The sequence below is a fragment of the Neophocaena asiaeorientalis genome, unplaced genomic scaffold (assembly GCF_003031525.2).
Source record: "Neophocaena asiaeorientalis asiaeorientalis breed wild unplaced genomic scaffold, Neophocaena_asiaeorientalis_V1.1 scaffold246, whole genome shotgun sequence".
Classification (NCBI taxonomy): Eukaryota; Metazoa; Chordata; class Mammalia; order Artiodactyla; family Phocoenidae; genus Neophocaena; species Neophocaena asiaeorientalis.
This window is the reverse complement of record NW_020174551.1, coordinates 99,179-120,975: the sequence shown is the minus strand read 5'-3', so window position 1 is coordinate 120,975 and position 21,797 is coordinate 99,179. Positions and strand designations below refer to the sequence as shown.

General features: G+C 39.9%; 2 protein-coding genes across 3 annotated transcripts; one reads left to right on the top strand and one right to left on the bottom strand.

Annotated features, from left to right (window-relative positions):
- Positions 1 to 5,145: 5,145 nt before the first annotated feature.
- HSPE1 (heat shock protein family E (Hsp10) member 1) lies at positions 5,146 to 7,408 on the bottom strand. The gene is made up of 4 exons (XM_024757335.1): positions 7,261 to 7,408; positions 6,504 to 6,668; positions 5,465 to 5,554; positions 5,146 to 5,385 (listed from the first exon to the last, which is right to left on the bottom strand). Exons 1-4 carry the CDS (start codon positions 7,261 to 7,263, stop codon positions 5,335 to 5,337), a joined length of 309 nt encoding a protein of 102 aa, XP_024613103.1. The 5' UTR covers positions 7,264 to 7,408; the 3' UTR covers positions 5,146 to 5,334.
- An 18-nt stretch (positions 7,409 to 7,426) lies between these two features.
- On the top strand, positions 7,427 to 19,153 carry HSPD1 (heat shock protein family D (Hsp60) member 1). 2 transcript variants are annotated; one of them, XM_024757333.1, is made up of 12 exons: positions 7,427 to 7,547; positions 8,862 to 9,037; positions 10,080 to 10,332; positions 10,951 to 11,033; positions 11,856 to 11,951; positions 12,354 to 12,447; positions 13,540 to 13,708; positions 15,252 to 15,351; positions 15,926 to 16,171; positions 16,560 to 16,734; positions 16,980 to 17,158; positions 17,543 to 19,153. In XM_024757333.1, the coding sequence occupies exons 2-12, from the start codon at positions 8,864 to 8,866 to the stop codon at positions 17,693 to 17,695; spliced, it is 1,722 nt and encodes a 573-aa protein (XP_024613101.1). In that variant the 5' UTR covers positions 7,427 to 7,547; positions 8,862 to 8,863; the 3' UTR covers positions 17,696 to 19,153. The 2 variants fall into 2 exon arrangements, with proteins under 2 accessions (XP_024613101.1, XP_024613100.1); XM_024757332.1 differs by lacking the exon at positions 7,427 to 7,547 and adding an exon at positions 7,827 to 7,931.
- The last annotated feature ends 2,644 nt before the right edge of the window (positions 19,154 to 21,797 follow it).

Sequence of the window (21,797 nt, the reverse complement as noted above, 5' to 3'; positions counted from 1 at the left end):
TATTGTTGAGAGTAAATTGCTGTATCAGATATCAAACTTAAATATAACAATTTATATTTATATTGAAAACACTGTGATGGAAAAGAGAGATCAATGAAACAGACTATCAAATCCAGGAATATGTTTATTTAAAACTTTAATGTATGATAAAGGTCACATTTCAAATTTGGGGGCAGGGGAGTGGTGGTGGGGAAGAATGGATAATCCAATAAAGTTGAGACAAGATAATCATTGGTTAAAAAAAAAGTCAGACACATATACTATACACTAAAATTATGGATCAATTAATTACTTACATTTCCAAAAGAAAAATGTACTAGAAGAATGAGATTTGACTAGCTAGAAACAAAACTGCACATCAAATTAGGAAACAAATGTGACAAGTTCACACCTCTATTATATAAAACCTTATGATCCATGTTGGTGGGAAAGCGGAATGGTGTGGCCACTACGGGAAATGGTGTAGAGGATCCTCAAAAAGTTAAAAATAGAACTACCCTACTTCTATTCAGGAATCCCACTTCTGAGTATTTATCTAAAAGAACTGAAATCAGAATCTCAAAGAGATATTAGCACTTCCATGTTAACTGTAGCACTATTTACAACAGCCAAGATGCGGAAGCCTAAATGTTCATCTGCTGGATGAATGAATAGAGAAAATGTAGTATATACATACATTGGAATACTATTCAGCCTTAAAGAAGAAGGCAATTCTGCAACATTTGACGACATGGAATGAACCTTGAGGACATTAAGCTAAGTCAAATAAGCCAATCATAGAAGGACAAAATACTGCATTCCACTTACATGAAGTATCTAAAATAGTCAAACTCATATAAGCAGAGAGTAGAATGGTGGTTGCCAGGGACTAGGGGGCGGGGAAAATGGGGAGTTGCTAATCAACAGGCATAAAGTTTCAGTTAAGTAAGATGCAAAAGTTCTAGAGATCGACTGTACAACATTGTGCCTATAGTTAACAATATCATGATGTACACTTAAAAATCTGTTAAGAAGGTATATCTCATGCTAAGTGTTCTTACCACAATAAAAATGAAAAAAAATTTTGTAATCCCGAGTTTTAAAAATAAGAACTTTTTGTAAAGCATACAGTTTCTGGAGCAATAGAGGAAAAAAATCATAATCTTGATAATGGTAATACTTTCACAACAGAATAGCTCCCTGGTAACTTTAATTTTATTCTCAATTTTTCATTTGTTTTTGTATAGAATTGTGGAAGGCAGACTTTGAAGTCAGACAAACCTGAGTTCAATTCCAGCCTATGACTTAAAATATATTTCACCTTGAGCAAGTTTCTCTACCTCTCTCTGCATCCTTCACCTATGAGGCAAAGAACATCTGCCTCACAGAGTTACTATGATTACACAGGTAAGCAAGATTATACGTTAAGTGCCTAGAACAGTGCCTGGCAAGAGGTAAAAAATGGTAATGTTATGAAAACTCCAGTCAGAATTTTACCTATTTTACCGTTCTCCTTACAATTGATATTTTCCTGTTGAACAAAAGGTAAGTGACAGCATGCTTTTTTTTTTTTAATTTGTTTTTGGCTGCGTTGGGTCTTCATTGCTGCGCCCAGGCTTTCTGGTTGTGGCGAGCGGGGGTTGCTCTTCGTTGCAGTGTGTGGGATTCTCATTGCGGTGGCTTCTCTTGTTGCGGAGCATGGGCTCTAGGCACGTGGGCTTTGGTAGTTGTGGCATATGGGCTCAGTAGTTGTGGCACGCAGCCTCTAGAGCGCAGGCTCAGTAGTTGTGACGCACGGGCTTAGTTACTCCACGGCATGTGGGATCTCCCCGGACCAGGGATCTAACCCGTGTTCCCTGCATTGGCAGGTGGATTCTTAACCACTGAGCCACCAGGGAAGTCCCAACATGCTTTTCTGAAACACATGGGTCCACATCCCCAATACCCATATTTTTGGCCCAAATTTCTCATGCCAAAATCCTTTTCCCTATTAATTCCCAATATAATCTCACAATCTAAAGTTATTTCTTTAGCAGTTCTGCTAGACAGGGACAATTTCCGTGGTACAAAAAGAATTCTCCCGTCCTTCTGGTTTAGTAGGTTATGGAAGGAGCCCTGAAAATTTAGGTATAGCAGGCAACTCGAAGGATGAACCAAGGTTTGGAAACTCATCTTAGATCTCAAAACTTATTTGCTTGGGTCTTGGGAAAAAAATCTTTAATAATGGGGAAGCCATAGCCTTTGACTGGATTCCTAATTGCAATTTACCAGCTACATGGCCTTGAACAAGTTTCCTCTTCCCCTCCGTCAGTTTTCTCATTGGTAAATCAGAGGGAAATATGTGCTTACAAGGTTATGACCTCCAAAGCCTATTAGCTGTGCCTCGGGCACAGCAGGAAATTGATGAGCCACTTGGGTTCTGTAAAAATAGATTCTTTTTGTTTGTTTATTTATGGCTGCGTTGAGTCTTCATTGCTTCACATGGGCTCTTCTCTGGTTGTGGTGAGCGGGGGCTACTCTTCGTTGTGGTGCGTGGGCTTCTCATTGCAGTGGCTTCTCATTGTGGAGCATGGACTCTAGGCGCGTGGACTTCGGTAGTTATGACACGCAGGCTCAGTAGTTGTGGTGCACAGGCTTAGTTGCTCCGTGGCATGTGGGATTTTCCTAGACCAGGGCTTGAACCTGTGTCCCCTGCACTGGCAGGTGGATTTTTTTTTTTTAACTTTTTTAAAATTTATTTTTTACAGGTTCTTATTAGTTATCTATTTTATACATATTAGTGTACATATGTCAGTCCCAATCTCCCAATTCATCCCATTGCCCACCCCCACTTCCCCCCTTGGTGTCCATACGTTTGTTCTCTACATCTGCGTCTCTATTTCTGCCTTGCAGACCAGTTCATCTGTACCATTTTTCTAGATTCCACATATATGTGTTAATACACGATATTTGGTTTTGAATTATTTCACTCTGTATGACAGTCTCTAGGTCCATCTGAACCTGTGTCCCCTGCACTGGCAGGTGGATTTTTTTTTTTTTAACTTTTTTAAAATTTATTTTTTACAGGATCTTATTAGTTATCTATTTTATACATATTAGTGTACATATGTCAGTCCCAATCTCCCAATTCATCCCATTGCCCACCCCCACTTCCCCCCTTGGTGTCCATACGTTTGTTCTCTACATCTGCGTCTCTATTTCTGCCTTGCAGACCAGTTCATCTGTACCATTTTTCTAGATTCCACATATATGTGTTAATACACGATATTTGGTTTTGAATTATTTCACTCTGTATGACAGTCTCTAGGTCCATCCACATCTCAACAAATGACCCAATTTTGTTCCTTTTTATGGCTGAGTAATATTCTATTGTATATACATACCACATCTTCTTTATCCATTTGTCTGTCGATGGGCATTTAGGTTGCTTCCATGACCTGGCTATTGTAAATAGTGCTGCAATGAACATTGGGGTGTATGTGTCTTTTTTGAATTATGGTTTTCTCTGGGTATATGCCCAGTAGTGGGATTGCTGGGTCATATGGTAATTGTATTTTTAGTTTTTAAGGAAAGCAGGTGGATTCTTAACCACTGTGCCACCAGGGAAGACCAAGAGTTTCTAATCTTTTTACCCAAATATGACGAAAGCCTTATATATCAAATGGCACTAACGCATACATTAATGTAAATACACATACGTAATACTTTACTGATGGGGACGTGATCAAAAGTTGAGACCATTATTCCATGTCACTTAAAACTTCATCTAGACTTTAATTACACAAGAAAAATATGGAACACAACTTTTAAAAGACATGATTATAGACTAGTTTATAAGCAACCAAAACTAGGCAACAAATTTGACTGCAAGGCAGAAAGAGCTGGTAGCTGAGAGGCAGTCATGTTTAGGGGTTGGTAATCAACTTTGTTGTAGGATTGTTTGGGTTCAAATCTTAATTCTCCCTGGCTGCTATAGCTAAATCAAGCTATTTATCCAGTTCTGTCAGTTTCCTATTTGTTAAACTCAAAAAATTGTAAACTAGATACTTACCAATTGCCAGACACTTTTAGATAACCCCTCCCCTTTTCCATGGTCATTATCACTAGGACTGAAATGTGTATTAAGTACTTAGGATTGGCTGACAAAGTAGCAGAGGCCATAAAGGATGAAGTTTTAGACAGCATCTGAATGTGGACTACCTATGTCCAAATACTGGCTTTGCCACTTCCTACAGTGTCCCTGGTTATTACTTAACCCCTCTGTGCCCCACCTTACTTATCTGCAAGACAAGAACAGTACCTGGCTCATATGCTGTTAAAAGATTAAACCATCCACTATATGAAAGTACCTACAATGGAGGCCAGTACCTGGAAAATGCTTAAGAGTTAGCTATGGGGACTTCCCCTGTGGTGCAGTGGTTAAGAATCCGTCTGCCAGTGCAGGGGACATGGGTTTGAGCCCTGGTCCGGGAAGATCCCACATGCGGCGGAGCAAGTCAGCCCGTGTGCCTAGAGACCCGTGCTCCACAAGAGAAGCCACAAGGAGTAGCCCGCTCACCTCAACTAGAGACAAGCCCGCACGCAGCAATGAAGAACCAATGCAGCCAAAGATAAAATAATTAAAACAAACAAAAAAAGGAGGCCATGGCTGCAGAGCCTGCGCATCCGGACCCTGTGCTCCGCGACGGTAGAGGCCACAGCGGTGAGAGGCCACAGCGGTGAGAGGCCCGCGTACCGAAGAAGAAAAAAAAAAAAAAAGTTAGCTATGCCTGGCATATAGAAGGCACCCAGCCAGTGTGAGCTATTATACCCTGCCTTCGAGTTTTTGCTAAGTAAATTATGTAGTAGTGTTGTTTTAAAAACTGGAAGTGTTAAGTTTTTCAAAATATAACTTAAGAAATAAGACATGAGACTAGATTTCATAAACAAACTACACTGAAATGTTTGATATAAATGAGGTCAGAATGTTGCTATTTGTCTTTACCTTCTTAAAATGTTAAGTAAGTGTAAATCTATGGCTTTCTATCAGCATCAACTATATATGTAAAAAGCCAACTTGAAAACTGAAAACCTGTTTCCCTGAATTCTCTGCAGGTTATTTCTAAAAAAAAAAAAAAGCCCCATAAACTAAAAACCATCTTTAAATCACTAAATAAAGATAAACCATTCATTTATATACTTTTATTTGGGGATGTTTAAATCAATACAGAGAAACTAAATTTCAGAGACACTGAATATCATTAGTTTGGATATCATTACTTTATTATAAAAGAAACACGGAAATTATTTACATGATGAAAGATTTCAGAACTTCAGTGGCAGCTTCACGTGATGCCATTTCAACAGTGACTTATTTTAGTCGACGTATTTTCCAAGAATGTCACCATCTCTAAATAAGAAATAATCCTGCAAACAGAGAAACGGTTAGTTAAGAAAACTAACAGCAAATACTTAGCCTCTCCTTAATAATATGAAGTTTACACACCTTGTCATCTATAACTACTTTGGTGCCTCCATATTCTGGGAGAAGAACTTTATCTCCAACTTTCACACTAACTGGTTGAATCTCTCCACCCTTAAGAAAATAAAGATGTTTATTAGTAAAGACATCTAGTTGACCAAATATTTACACTTTTATTAATCAACTGTGCTCATTCAAATCAAATGTTAAAAAAGGACTTTGTGGCCAAATGATATAATTTATACAACCATAGTTCTTCACTCAAACGTATCACTGTAGAGTTACACTTTGAAATAATGCACATGCAGTAGCTTAAACTAAAACCTGATTTCAGTGTAAAGGTTCAAAGAGTTATACTGGGAAAACTAACTGTAAGCTTTTTGATCGTTAAATATTAACATAACCTCTCAAGTATACGAAGTAAACCAGTTTTTAAAACTACATGTACAATGGTCATGTTTAACTTCTTTCAACACACAAAAACTTGAGTCTTCTTTCTGACTTTGGAACATACACTTCTTTTGAGATTCAACTTCTGTTCCTCCAAAGCAGATTTGGGGAGAGGGACTGAGGCAGAGCGCCCAAAGCCTTCCTATTCCTAACTCCAGGATAGCTCCTCGCTAGGCTTTTCTTAGAGGCAACTGGAACAATGCAATTAACATATTTGACCCCCAAGGGCATTTATTGCATATTCTAGTTGACACTTTCAGAGGTCTGAGGTCTAACCCTTAATTGGAGAATGACTACAATAGCCCAGCCAGCTCCTGTTATATGCTAACCAAGGCCGAAAGTGATTAAAAGGATCATGGCAATTTCAGTGTGTTAGAGGTTAGACCAAGAGTTCAAATTTATGCCGTCTGATTTTAATACTGTGGAACTCTCAATCATATAAAATAAGCGATTTTTTTTCACAATCATTTTTGCTGAAAGATGAGGTGCGAACCCACTAGGGACTGATCTTTAAAATAACAAGCTACCTAAAAGGCTACTTTTAACAATAACCAGTTTTTTTCCCCCCCTCTCCTTCACATAAAAAATTAGTTCCATTTCAGTCCCCATTTACCTTTCCTTTAGAGCCTGATCCAACAGCTACTACCGTTGCTTGCAATACTTTTCCTTGTGATTTTTCTGGAAGCATAATGCCTCCCTTGGTTACAGTCTCGGCTGCACTTCTTTCAACTAATACTCGGTCAAAGAGGGGAAGAAACTTTCTAAATGCCTGTCCTGCCTGTAGAGAGAAAAATGTTAGATTTGAAACACAATGTATTCTCAACAGGCCACAAATGGCTTTCAAAGATAACGACAAAACTCAGATTTTTTCATTCAAAGGAAACACCTCTGAACGTTCAGCTCTAAATTCCGAGTTTAATTTCTCATTCCCTATGTGTGTTAGGGATCACTGTTGCTCCTTTGGTCAGCAGCCAGACGAGCTTCCAGGACAACCTTAGTATCTCCCAAGGTCAAGTATTTTCCTTCGTCGGATTTTTCTGTAAATTGTCAGCAAACATTGAAGTCCCTCTGCCTGGAGCCGTGCTTTTTTCAAAGCGATTACACACCCATTAATGTCCCGCAAGGGTCGGCCACTGCGCGTGCGTCCGGATTCCCATCCCCTGACACACACGCTGCCTCACACACGCGTGCAAAGAACCCTCCGAGGTGGAAAGGGTCGGGGGGGGGCCCTCGCCTCTCCAGGGTTCGGGCGGGCGCGGGTCTCTGAGTGGCCCCTACCCCTCCCTCCAGGCCCAAAGGTAATCGTCCGGACTCGCCGTGCGCCCCAGGCCAACCCGGCCCCGCCGGCCTCCAGCCCACGCGGGACTCACCATGACTCGGGTTGCAACACTTCGTACTCTCGCTCTCTGGCCGCCGCCGCAAAAGAGAAATCCGTAGTCCGACCCCCTGCCACGTGAACTCGAAAAAAAACCTCCTAGCGCGCAGGCGCGCTCGCCCTCGCCCCCGGCCCCTCCCCGCGAAAAGGGGCGGCCGCACCTGCGCGCGCCACGATTCGTTTCCTGGGCTCTGCGCAGGCCACTGACGCGCGGACCGGTAGGCGGAAGGAAAGAGGAGCTCTTTCTAGGCTTTTCTAGGCTTTTCTAGGCCGCGAGCCGAGGTGAGAGTACTTACCCTTCAACTCCCATCCCGGAAATGACGTGATTTGACCCTTGACCCACACAGAGCCCGGCGCCTCCCGGAAAGTTCTGGAACGGCGCGCCGCCCGGGAACTAGCCTAAACCGGCCGGAGAGGGCTAATTCAGCTGGCCTGGCCCAGCGCGGTGGGGAGGGGCGGGCCTGGCGCGCGGCGCGTGCAGATTGCAGGGCCCGGGCGGACGGGACGGGGGTGGGAGCTGCCTGCGCGCGCGCGCGCGCTGCGGAGGGGCGGGGGGAGCGGCGGAGGGAGGGGACACGGGCTCATTGCGGTGTGCGACCTGCGCTCTGTCCCTCACTCGCCGCCGACGGCCTGTCTCGTCGCCCACTAGCCGTGCCGCTGCCCCAGGTACGCGGCCGCACGCGCCGTCTCATCCATGCGCCTTGGACCCCGGAGCCGGCCTTCCCCCGCTGCTCTGAGCGGGCTGGCCGGCGAGAGCCAGAGCTTCCCCAAGGCGCCGCAGGCCTGGGCTCGCTGAGCCAGGCCCCGTGGGTGCATGCAGGGGCCCATCACGTGCGGCGTGGATCGCTCGCCCGGGCAGGGCGCAGCTGGGAGGGCTTGCCCGGGGTGGGGTGTGGAGTCGGGGAAGTGTATTCACATGGTCCCTCCGATGGAAGCCACTTTGGCCGGGTGTAGGGTGCCGCGGGGTGGGGGCGGGGTGGTCGCAGCGTGTGGGAACGGCTTTTGGCCCCGCGAACAGATCGGGTACGGCGCATCTACCCTTGACCTTGCTGGGGCATCCTGATGGAAAGACACGTGGGGCCGCCCAGAGTGGGCAGAGCCGCCGCCCCCAGCTTCGCGGCCTTGCCTGCTGCACTGATGCAGTAGCCCCGAGTGGATACATGAAGACATTTTAGTAAGCGGATTTTTGCACCGTTAGGCATATTTTCATTCCCCTGGTCACGTGGGTTTGTAAATTGTCCCTTTCTTGTAGGCTTGGTTTTTCAGGGGACATTTGGAGCTGATTTGCCCCCAAGGCCATTTTAGCGCTGAAAGATTAACTCGTTTTTAGCATCATGGGTAGGTGGCCATGGGGAAGAACGGTGTGCTTTTTGCTAGTGCTATAGGTCAGGCGTGGGGCGCCCACTTAAGGCTTGCGCTAGCAGCTGGTGTTTTGGGACGGTGGCGAGTTTCGAGGCCCAGCTGTAGTGGCTGGCAGAGGTCAGCCCAGCTCGCTTCTAACATTTCTTGTTCTGATGCGCGGGTGTTATGTTTGTGTTGTAACACACCACGGGTAGCGCTAGTATTGTACTGATGATCTGCTTGTTTCTCCCCCAGAAATGCTTCGATTGCCCGCAGTCCTTCGCCAGATTAGGCCAGTGTCCAGGGCACTGGCTCCTCATCTCACTCGGGCTTATGCCAAAGATGTAAAATTTGGTGCAGATGCCCGAGCCTTAATGCTTCAAGGTGTAGACCTTTTAGCTGATGCTGTAGCCGTTACTATGGGGCCAAAGGTATCAGTATTCTTACTTTGTTGTAATTTAGAGTATTGTTAAGGAGTAATATTTTTGTTGATGGTGAGAGTCACGGCAAGCTTTTGAACAGTGCTTTGGTATTCGTAAACTGCTTCTGCCAAAGCAGAAAGAATTTTATTTTGTACAATGTGTGGTGTAATCCAGTGGTAACTCCTAGCTCAAGACGGATTGGTAAACTCGAGGTGGAATTAATCTCGTTTGCCTGCTTGAGTTAAATTTTGGATCCTTTCCCAGTAGTTAGTACCAGGCATAGAGGGAAAAATACAACGTCCACAATACCTTAAGTATGTGCTGGTAGGTGCTAGTTTAACCTAATGTTTTTCTACTGTCCCTTGGTTCCAAAGCACATTTAAAATTTTAAGTCTCACTTAGCAAGAGATTGATGAGTGAGGGGTAATTAGTAATTTGAGGAGACCTTTTTGAGGGTCGTGCACGGTGAAGTGATGCTTCATTTCAGGTTGAAACCAGTACAAATATCAGTGATACAAACTATATAAAATATAGCATATGAATGCCTCACAAGAAGCAGCTTTGGTTCAAATTCAAAAGCTGCCAATACTATTTGCACCATGTTTAAGATTTAATGTTGAACAACTCTGAAAGTGTGTATTGTACTTGTTAGTATTTTAGAAACTAAATTTTAAAACAAGTTTAAAAGTAAGTTTTCATATTATTATTACAGCAGGTACTGGACAAAACTTAAGTATGAATTTTGTGAAGTCTGCTCTGGAATTTCATTATAATCTACCAAAGTGGTATTGGTTCATCTTGTATCATTGTATAAGAAGACATCTTTTAAGTCTCTAAAATTGTTATCATCCAAGGTTATGCACTTAGCAACAAAGGTCATTTTGTCTGAACTAAGAACATTGATGAACTTGCCCTTTAGATTCATGCTGTAGATCTGATAAAAATTGTCAGATGTTGCATTAAGGCTTTGAAGTAATTGCCTATTGTGAAAACTGCTGTATTGTAGGCTAAATAGTACTTACAGTGTGTGACTCTGTTTTCTGTGCAATAGGGAAGGACGGTGATTATTGAACAGAGTTGGGGAAGTCCCAAAGTGACAAAAGATGGTGTGACTGTTGCAAAGTCCATTGACTTAAAAGATAAATATAAAAATATTGGCGCGAAACTTGTTCAAGATGTTGCCAATAACACAAACGAAGAGGCTGGGGATGGCACCACTACTGCGACTGTACTGGCACGCTCCATTGCTAAGGAAGGCTTTGAGAAGATTAGCAAAGGTGCTAATCCAGTGGAAATCAGGAGAGGTAGGAATATCTCTTCATTGTCACCACAGTGTTTTGAACTATCTGTTAAATTGTATTAGAAAGTTGACTCTTTCTTGTTTCTCCTCTCTCCTAAAAAAAAATCTTTTAATATCTTAAAAAAAAAAATCAGTAGTGATCGAATTCCTATGTGGTGGGCACTGTGCTGGGTGGCAAAGAGGAAAATCTGACTAAGACATTGCCTGTTGTCCACAGTCATCCATCCCTGTGTCTTTGTCCCCTGGTCCGCTTCTCCCACAAACCAGGTTTACTGGAAGTTACAGCATGTACCATTCACCTTGAAAGTAATAAGTTTAATGGGGATTAGAGCAGAGAGAGATGATACAGTTTTGATGTTTTACTTTAGTTATTTAGAAAGTAGGGCTAAACGAGGAACCAAGTCACCCAGGATGTCAGATGGGGTTTTTAAAAACAGTTTTTAAAGTTTCTGTTTCAGTGCATGCCATCCAACTCCCATGTGATTAGGAAAAGTACTGGTACAGAAGCAGTGCATAAGCGTTAAGGCATTGAAACACTTAACATGAATCAGAATTTTTAGTTGATGTGGAGCCACAAGAGAATAAGCATATAATTCAAGAATAATATTTATTCTTGAACCAGGTGTGATGTTAGCTGTTGATGCTGTAATTGCTGAACTTAAGAAGCAGTCTAAACCTGTGACAACCCCGGAAGAGATCGCCCAGGTATGGATTTTTTATAACATTTTATGATAAAGTTAGAATTTTTTTTTAGTAACGTGATTTTATCCCAGAATTACACGACAGTATCAGAATAGCAACATTACCCAGTCACCAACATTGGAAGCATTTTTCTTACTGCTAATGCATTTGGAAATTTCCCCGACCAGGGATGGAAGCCGTGTCCCATTTAGTGGAAGTGCAGAGTCTTAACCAGTGGACCACCAGGGAAGTCCCCATAATTTGACTCTTAATGAGTTCTCGTTTTAGTTCTGCATGACTGAGTAAAAACTCATTTGTATGTGTAGAAAATGTTCTTTGGCCATTTATCAAAGGTGCATAATTTTGTCATGTCCTAATATTGCCACGTTTGCCAAGGGGAAGAAAGTAACAGGGTCAGCTTCCTTCTTTTCTCTTTTTCTTTTTTTGTTTTTTTGGCCACACCACGTGGCTTGTGGGACATTAGTTCCCGGACCAAGGATTGAACCCGGGTCCCTGCAGTGAAAGCGCCAAGTCCTAACCACAGGACCACCAGGAATTTCCTCTTTTCTGTTTTTGTTTAAAAGAATAATTGTGTGTTTATTTCATATCTTTCAAAAATAATGTGGCCAAATACTGGATTTTTTAAAAAATTGAAAACAGGATCAATACTTCATTACAATTATTATGCCATAAAATCCCCTCCCTCTTTCTCACTGCCACCATCACCCTCCCTCTAGCTTCCCACCAAGGATCTATCAAATTGGAAGTTACTGAGAAAAGGGAGGGGAGTTGATTGCGGACAGTAGCCTTACCTTTCAATTTGGAAGAGTAATTTGATTGTTTCAGGTTGCTACGATTTCTGCAAATGGAGACAAAGAAATCGGCAGCATCATCTCTGATGCGATGAAAAAGGTTGGAAGAAAGGGCGTTATCACAGTAAAGGCAAGTGTGTTTTTAATGACACATAGGAATGAGGTGTCTGATAATCTGAGTTTTATAAATATAAAAATTTGATCTATATGTGTTTCCAAAAGTATATTCCGTATAATTTTTTCATGTGTAATATTGGCACCTGTATAGAATAGAGTGCTTTCTGTGTTCTGTGTGAATTATTAAACTTTGCCTTCGGGAGTAAATCAGTCCTAACTTAGATGATACTGCCTTCTAGCTGTAAAAATTAGTTCAAATGCATACATGTATTTTTGCAGAAGTGGAGTTGGATGCCCTGGGACATTTGCATATTCCTATCTGGATTCCTTATGAGAAGTGGGGACTGTTAATTGGTCTATACAGTTTTTGTTTCTTTAATGAAATTCACATAACGAATTCTTTGACTTTTCATAGGATGGAAAAACACTGAATGATGAATTAGAAATTATTGAAGGCATGAAGTTTGATAGAGGGTATATCTCTCCATACTTTATTAATACATCAAAAGGTAAGAGCAAATCAGTAACTAAGTTTTTTTTTTTTAACATAGTTTGCTATGTGACAACCTGAGGGCATTAGTCAGTGTCAGACCTCAAAAGTAAATTCATATGTTCCTCACATTTCTATGGATTTCTTGCTTATGCTGTCGACCACTCAGCATTTTCCCCAAGTCGAGCTCTGAAACACTAGTTCTGTAGAATGTGAGCAAGTTTCTATTTTATGGTAAAGTAAGTGTTGGACATGCTGAGTGAACAGAGTTAAACAATTTCTGACTGTGAGACTTCTAGAGGCTTAAAAATGATCATATATAATGTGAGTTTCCAACTAGGTGATGTAGAATGTGGATTTTCTTAAACTTATTTGATTACAGAACACTTTTCACATGGTCTGGCTCTTGGACTAAGAGTAATATGGAACACACTGGAAAATGCTGCACGGCTGCACCAGTGTGGACTGGCGTGAGCAAGAAGTTAGACAGGTTTTGAGGGTGAGCAGAGAAATAGAAGTTTGATGTAGAATAATTACGACAAGATGATTCTGGAATAAGTTATCTACTTGGAACAACTTACCATTAAGCAGAAAGGAGCTGGTGCCCTTAAACTAGACCACCACACATCCATTGCATCTGAACAGGGATGAGGAGAAAAATGCAAATTGGAAGAAAGCATCATCAGACACAATGGAAAAGGTTGTGATCCAACACCTTTAGAAGCAGACTGAGAGCTCATCAGGGGACTGAGGCAGTAATGGCAAATTCACTTATGTATTATTTATAATAGTTATATATTTCTTATTTATTACTCTCTTCTCCTACTTGAATGAAAACTTCTAAAGAGCAGAGTTTTATTTTCACTTTTTTTCCCACTGATCTACCTCAAGAGTCTAGAACAGTGCCTGGCACTGGCACCCAGTCAGTGATGAATAACAGTGAATAAATAAATAAAAGAAAGTTCATGTATATGAAAAATGAAAGGAAAAACATGAACTCATCAATCACTTTTAAAGTGTACTGGAGCTTTGGTTTAGAGGTTTTTCTAAATTGCAGTCATTTTCAGGATAATGTTCTAAAGTTGGTTAGAAATGTTCTTTGCTTTTGTAGGTCAGAAATGTGAATTCCAAGATGCCTATGTTCTGTTAAGTGAAAAGAAAATTTCTAGTGTCCAGTCCATTGTTCCTGCTCTTGAAATTGCCAATGCTCACCGTAAGCCCTTGGTCATAATTGCTGAAGACGTGGATGGAGAAGCTCTAAGTACACTCGTTTTGAATAGGTAATAGGCAGTGGTATTTGGTTTACGTTTCTGTGTGGAAGGCAGTTATTTGTATTGATGTTTGAAATCTCCGTTATGTACCTTCACATTGAACTACTTGTGTTTGTATAATATTAGTGTGAATCATGAACCCTTAGTCCAGTTATGATTCCGTCTTTTTTGAATGGGGTCCCAGAGTCCTTAATGTTTTGTGCAACTTTCTCATAAGATAGCCTAAGTGTTTACAGTTGTTTTGAAGATAAATGACTTGAGTTTTATTCTTTTTTTTTTACAAAAAGACTTCTGGAAAAAAATATTTTCACAATTACAATTTTTCATGGGAAGAGGTAAACAACTACCATTCTGAATAATCTGTTAAAAGGAAAATTTAGTTAATGAGTAGTCTGAAATAGAGAAATTGGTACTCAACCTAAAGTAAGTTGAGGTCTATTCTTTTAATTTTTTTAATCTATAGTTTAATGTATTACTTTTTACTTTTAGATAGTGTTAACGCTATAAACAGAATTTTAGGGCATTGTTAAAATACATATTATTCCTAATCTTAGAACTGAAGTACATTAGAAATGAGTCTCCAATTTTCATTGTAATGGAAATGCACAAATGAAATATCAGGTATATATTAGAGAATTGAGTACTTTGACCTAAGTGAGTTTACTTATCCTGGAATGTTTGTAGACTGGATATGCTTTGGGGATTATGAAAGAGCCCTAGAGATTGTGGGATTTGAAGCCGAAATAGAAAAACAGTAGGCCTGAAGAGTTTTCATTGAGCCATTTTACTGGTAGCTGTAAAGTTGTATCTCAGTTTACTTCGCATATCATCAGAGGTTAAGTAACCCTCTGATTTTTATTTGGCTCCTTAATAAAATTGACCAGTTCTTAGTTTGTACATTCCTTCCATTTCAGTCTGGTCTCAAATGGGCATTTTTAAAATTGTATATTCTGAGTATTCATTACCTGATTAAAATGTAGGTAAGCTTAATGATATTCTCAGCAATATTTACATTTATAAATGAACTGAATTAAAAATACTGCTTGCTCGGAATATAGCCAGTATTATATGACTATAAATGGAGTATGTAACTTTAAAAATTGTGAGTCACTGTGTGAAATATATAGTATTGTAAATCAACTATACTTCAATAAAAAAGAAGAAACTGCTCAATCTTGACTTTACTAGCAACTTAATCTAATACTAAATGGAACCCATGGGTTAAGGGTAAATGCCGATTAGATGATCTCCAAATTTAATATATAGTAATTCTGATTTTCACAAACTATAAAATAGTTATCACTATTTACATGTTTTCAACTGGAAAGGTCAGCATGTAAGGTTAACAGTTTATTAAGAAGGTAAGCAGATACTGGCAAATATGGATAAATGGAAAATTGCCCTTTCCTGTCTCAACTTGACCAAAAGTTGCTAGGGAGCAAAAAAAAAAAATCTTTTTAAAGTGCAGTTTCCTAAGTAACCTTAGTTGTCAGAACTTGAAGTAGACAGACATTTTTCTAAAATTTAAATCTTATTAATAACTTCTTAACAGGCTGAAAGTTGGTCTTCAGGTTGTAGCAGTCAAAGCTCCAGGTTTTGGTGACAATAGAAAGAACCAGCTTAAAGACATGGCTATTGCTACTGGTGGTGCAGTAAGTAAAATAAATGTGATGTTGGTTTACTGAATGTTATTTATACATCCTAGTCTGAAATTTATAGGCAGAATTCACATTTTCATAGTCAGATACTACCATCTGAAATATTTACTTAATCTGTGTTTTTATTAGATGTTTGGGAGGTAGAGATTGGGTTAAATAGTGATAAGGTCCCTTTCTTTAACTCGCCAAGAGTCTGGCCCAAGAATGGGCTTACTGACTAACCTGTTTTCAAGAATGTAGTGGAAAAGACATGGATGGGATCTAAGAGTTAGGCCTAGGGTCTAGTTTTGGTTGCACCAAAAGTATGGCCTTAGGTGAGTTTTCTGAGTTCACAGTTTTCTCAAAGTTAATAATTGAGAATTAAGTGAGAAGTTGGAAATGTCATGAAAGACTATATTCAGACTTTGTTTAGTCTAGCTTTGGTCTCGAAACCTCACATTTCAAAGAAACACAGTATTGCAAGATGTTTCTTTTATCAAAACACCTGTAGGATATATTACCAATGAATTTGGTGTAATGAAAAAAGCTGTAATCTGTAATTTGTTCATTCTTTAAAATGTTTTTGTAGGTATTTGGAGAAGAAGGACTAACTCTAAATCTTGAAGATGTTCAGCCTCATGACTTAGGAAAAGTTGGAGAGGTCATTGTGACCAAAGATGATGCCATGCTCTTGAAAGGAAAAGGTGACAAGGCTCAAATTGAAAAGCGTATTCAAGAAATCATCGAGCAGTTAGATATTACAACTAGTGAATATGAAAAGGAAAAACTGAATGAACGTCTGGCAAAACTCTCAGATGGTGTTGCTGTGCTAAAGGTAAGATGCATTGTTATAAATAAGCTTCTTGGGTTCTAAGCCCAAGATGACTATTTCTGTGGTATGTAACCAAAATATTTAGGGAATCAACTTCCTTGTGGAGATATTTATTATATAAAATTTCTTTACTGAAACATTCCTTCCTTAAAGCCAGAATTGAACTTGTAGTGGGTGAGTTGTGTGGGAACAGATGTTTTGTTAATAATCAGTCTAGAGTCTGATTTGTGAGACACTATTAGCTGTTTAATCACATAGTTACTTGTAACAAATAGGCAACCTTTTTAAAATTGCTTTTTAAGTAAACTAGGTGCTTTTTAATGACCCTTTTGGCAGTCAGCTTCTTGAATGGGAGAAGCCATGCTAACTGGAATTCTTTCTTAATCTTTAGGTTGGTGGGACAAGTGACGTTGAAGTGAATGAAAAGAAAGACAGAGTTACAGATGCCCTTAATGCTACACGAGCTGCTGTTGAAGAAGGCATTGTTTTGGGAGGGGGCTGTGCCCTGCTTCGGTGCCTTCCAGCCTTGGATTCAATAACTCCAGCTAATGAAGATCAAAAAATTGGTAAAAAGTTACCTTAGTAATGAGTTTACTTGTAGCCTGATTTTAGTCTTTCTGTTGTTAGAATTATATTGTTGCTGCCACTAGATGGAATAAGAAGTCATAAAGCAATTTCCAGAATAACAAAAGTAGAATAGCACTGATGTCACAGATCTTTCAGGGGGAATCTGTACTCTCACAAGTAGAATTGTGCTATAATAATTACAAAGGAAAGAACTAAATTTGCTAAAAATTTATTTTCTTTATAGGTATAGAAATTATTAAAAAAGCACTCAAAATTCCTGCAATGACCATTGCTAAGAATGCAGGTGTTGAAGGATCATTGATAGTTGAGAAAATTTTGCAAAGTTCTTCAGAAGTTGGTTATGATGCTATGCTTGGAGATTTTGTGAATATGGTGGAAAAAGGAATCATTGATCCAACTAAGGTAAATAGTTCACCAGTGTCTAAAAATACTTTCAAGGACTCTTCATTAAGTCTTGTTAATTTGTTTCTTTTTAATTAATTTATTTGGTTGCGTCGGGTCTTAATTTTGGCACACGGGATCTTGCGGTGCAGTGCGCAGGCTCTTTGTTGAGCACAGGCTTCTCTCTTGTGGCATATGGGCTCCAGAGCATGCAGAGTGAGTAGTTGCGGCGCATGGGCTTAGTTGCCCTGTGGCATGTGGGATCTTAGTTCCCCGACCAGGGATCGAACCTGCGTCCCCTGCATTGGAAGGCAGATTCTTAACCATTGGACCACCAGGGAAGTCCCAAGTCTTGTTAATTTTTTACTAAGGAAAAGTAATATTTTATCAAAACTTTTTTCCTAGGTTGTAAGAACTGCATTACTGGATGCTGCTGGAGTGGCCTCTCTGTTAACTACAGCAGAAGTTGTAGTCACAGAAATTCCTAAAGAAGAGAAGGATCCTGGAATGGGTGGAATGGGTGGGATGGGAGGTGGGATGGGAGGTGGCATGTTCTAATTCCAAGAATAGGGCTTTACCATCATTAATGAGCTGTGAGAGGAAGCTCAAGGCAGCGTTCCTCACCAATAACTTTGAGAGGTCAGTTGAAGGAGATGACTGAAGAAAAGGCTGGCTGATGTTTAAGAAAATCACTATAACCATCAGTTACTGGTTTCAGTTGACAACATAGAATGGTTTACTGCTGTCATTGTCCATGCCTACAGATAATTTATTTTGTATTTTTGAATAAAGACATTTGTACATTCCTGGTAAATGAGTATAAGAGCCATGCACCAATGTACTGCTTTCAACTTAAATCACTGAGGCATTTTTACTACTATTCTGTTAAAATCAGGATTTTAGTGATTGCCATCAACAGATGAGAAGTTAAGAAGCAGCCTTTCTGTGGAGAGTAAGAATAATTGTGTACAGAGTAGAGCAATATCCAATTATGTGACAACCTTTGTGTAATAAAAATTGTTTAAAGTTAATTGTGTTAGCCTTTCTATGATCTAGAGGATATGAGGAATGAAAGAAAGCCAATTGAAGAGGGAAGGGTAAGGTAAGGTTTGACCCAAGTGTTAAAATGTTATTCTCCCTATAGTTTCCTTATGTTTCTCTGTTTATCTTTGCTGCAGACTGGATTATATTATTACATTGGTAATGGGGGAAATTTTGAAAGGTGACAACTCTGAATGTTGTATGTGTTGAGGTTTGGCCATAAAGAAAAGGGCAGCTTGTTTCTTTGAAGGGTTATGGTTACTGTTCCGGAGTCTCAGCATCACAGATAAGCAGTGGGTTCCCTGCTAGGTACCCACAAGTGAGGAGGGCAGGCTTTACAGTGAGTGCACTTCAGTGGAAAGGAGAGGTGTGCCATTCAAGCATAATGAATAGCAGGGAAGGGCATCCACAACTTGATAATGCACAGCCCAGTGTGATCACCTTTATAAGAACTTGAAATGGGTTTCAGTCTCAATGCACTTGGTCTTTATTAGATGAAACAGTCTAGAAGTATGGCTTTTAAAACAGCTGTGTGTGCATCCGTGTGTGTGTGTGTGTTGGGGACAGATACTGATTTGCAAGATAGAAAGAACGTTGCTTCCTAATTTAAAGCACAAGATCTTATGCAACAAGAACATAGTTTTTTTACTTTAACCTGTGTCAAGAATGTAGTCTTATCTTGGAGCTATAGAATCGATCTGCTCGGTGGTAAGGAACTCCAGTCTGTTGCTCAGTTTGGCCCTGGGGTTGCTGCTAAGAGGTCTGGTATAAGGTAGAAACTGAGGCAAATGTTTCTACTTTCCTTATCTAGTATGAATAGTTTGGACAGGAATAGAAGGAAAAATAAAGTCCATGACAGATCAAAAGTCAAAATCACTTGAAATCCTGTACCTAGAAATACCTTCGCTTTGTTAACTTGGTTGGGTTAGAAAAAATGACAAGAGATGAGAGGGGACTGACTGAACGAATAAAAGGCATTTTAAACAAAACTTGTCTAGACTGTACTTACGGTTATTCAAGTGGCAAAAGGCAACCTAGCTAGTGGTATCAAGGGTTGGAGGAAAAGAGAAACCATGGGGAATGGTTTTATATAGTTTGTATTTTAAAAGCCAAACGAAGTGAGTAGAAGAATAGGTGTAAGAAATAAGAAACACTGGGACTTGAAAGATTTCTAGGTGCTTTTTTTTTTCCTGGTTGCTGTTTGATCAGAGAGCATGACTAGAGCCTAAAGAGATCAACAGGAGAGGAAAATTTACTAGGTGTTATGTGCTAGGCCCTGGGCTAAGTCCTTGGATTATTTTAACCCTTAGAACAAACTTGGATTAGGAATTACTTATCAAGCCTATGCTACAGTTAGTAAACTGAGGCTCTGAATGGTTAAGTAATTGACACAAAGTCTCAGAGCTATTAAGTGGTAGACCCCAGATTTGAACCAGGGTTTAATTGAAGAGCTTAAACCAAAGAACAAGCCTGGAATGAACCCCTAAGCCAGGATCTAGGCAATTTTAAAAAACCCGAAAGCTGCAGCCAGAGAAGTCAATACAGATAAATGGGGCAATTCCCTTTTCCCTTTGACTAGAATAACTGCACAAGGTGATGGCAGTTTTGGAGAGATGATAGAGAGGAGCAAGAATATCAAGGGTCAAGATGGTTCCTTCAAATACAATTTGGTCAAGACTAAAGATGCTAGTGACTAGGTGAGGAAGCAAGAATGGTAGATCTCAGGAAACCTGCACTCATGGAAATCCCTTGGGAAACCACACAAAATAACAATATAATGTCCAGGCCCCAGTTGCCTTGCTGTGAAAGCAAGAAGTATTTATTTGAACAGCACAGTCTTTTCAAGGCAAAACTTTTGCAGGAGTGTGTTACAAATCTATGAGCCTGAGAGAGAAAAGGGGCATGAAGGGGACACAAACACACCCAATATTTAGCCCTGACCATGGAGGTTAACTTTTATAAAGACAGCCGGATCTGCTTTAAAAATGGATAAAGGAGTAATCAAGGAAAAAGGAATGCCACTATGAAGTCAGATCCTGCTATTTCAGGAAAAGAGTTGAGAAAATAGATTTTTTCGACTGCAATCTGGGCAGTTCCAGGTAGGCTTAAGTGTTAAGAGAATCTCAAACCTAAAACACGTCTTGGGGCACATGACTAGAGGTATCTCTCCGGTCCTTGCAAACAAGAGCATCTCTGAACTGATGATTCTCGAACTGGGTTAAATATAAGGGACTGTCTATATTGGAGTAAGTGGTTGATGAAACCAAAAATTTTAAGAAAAATGGAGTATAGTAACTACCGAATTGAAGATAATCATGGTGAATTTAGTAGCCTTCAAAGATCTCTATCTTTGAGGAATTCCCTGGTGGTCCAGTGGTTAGGACTCAGCGCTTTCACTGCAGGGGCCTGGTTCAATTCCTGGTCGGGGAACTAAGATCCTGCAAGCCGCAACACGCAGCCAAAGAAAAAAGATCTCTATCTTTGTCACCAAAAAATGGCCTAACGATATCATTGACAGCATTGGTGCCCATCACCAATTCCTGGGCATATCCGTAGCACCTGATTTTTGTCTCTAATACTGGTTTCCACCAAACGGGAATAGGATTCTTTGAATAGCAGTGGAGTCCATGCCTTGGGACAGAAAAAAAATCAGGATGAATCTGGAACACCCTGTCGCTGCCTGACAGCAAGAATACTTTCAAAAATATCCAGGGCAGTTTTTTTTTGTTTTTAAACTAACCCAAAGGGTTTCCACTGGCCAAGTTAGGACATTTTGAGTGTCAGTAATAACAAATAATGATAGTGAATTAGAACAAAGCCAGGAGTTCATGATGATACTCAAAAGAAGGAAGTGAATGTGAAGACTAGAAAAAGATACTTCCAGTATAAACTAGTGAATATTGTATGTTTAATGCCCTACTGATGTTACGAAGCCAGAATATATAAGTATGTACCTGCTTATAAAGTATAGATTATATTCGTGTTTCTATACAAGTAAAGACAGGAAGGAGTAAAATAATAGTGAGAGAACCAAAGAAAGAAAGTAGGAACTGAACCAAGGGTAGGAAGAACGAGCGGTATTGGTAGTCTCATATCATAATCAGTAGAAGGGGAGTCCAGTAACCAACTAGCACTGGTCATGAATAATCAAATGAAAGAACATCCAAAAATGGGTTTTAAGATAATAAATTTTCCAAATTCCCCAGAATTTAAAATTTGAAGTTAACCTCCCAAAGAATGAAACATTGGAGCTGAACTCAAGAACCTCATGAATGTTGATACATTCATGAAACATTTTCTATTTATACTGACAAATCGGGTCAAAATATCACAACACAAGTTAGGTACTGACAACCACACAAAACTTGAAGAGTACTTCATTTCCAGGAAAGATACCAAGTTTCTAAGCATTAAAGTCTCTGAAACACAAAGGATGTAAGAACCTCATGATGTAACAAGTTTTGATACAAAAAGGATAAACAACAAGGTCCTATTGTATAGCACACAGAACTATATTCAATATCTTATGATTACGCCATAATGTAAAAGAACATTAAAAAAAAGAATGTGTATGTATATATGTGTGTGTATATATATATATATATATATAACTGAATCA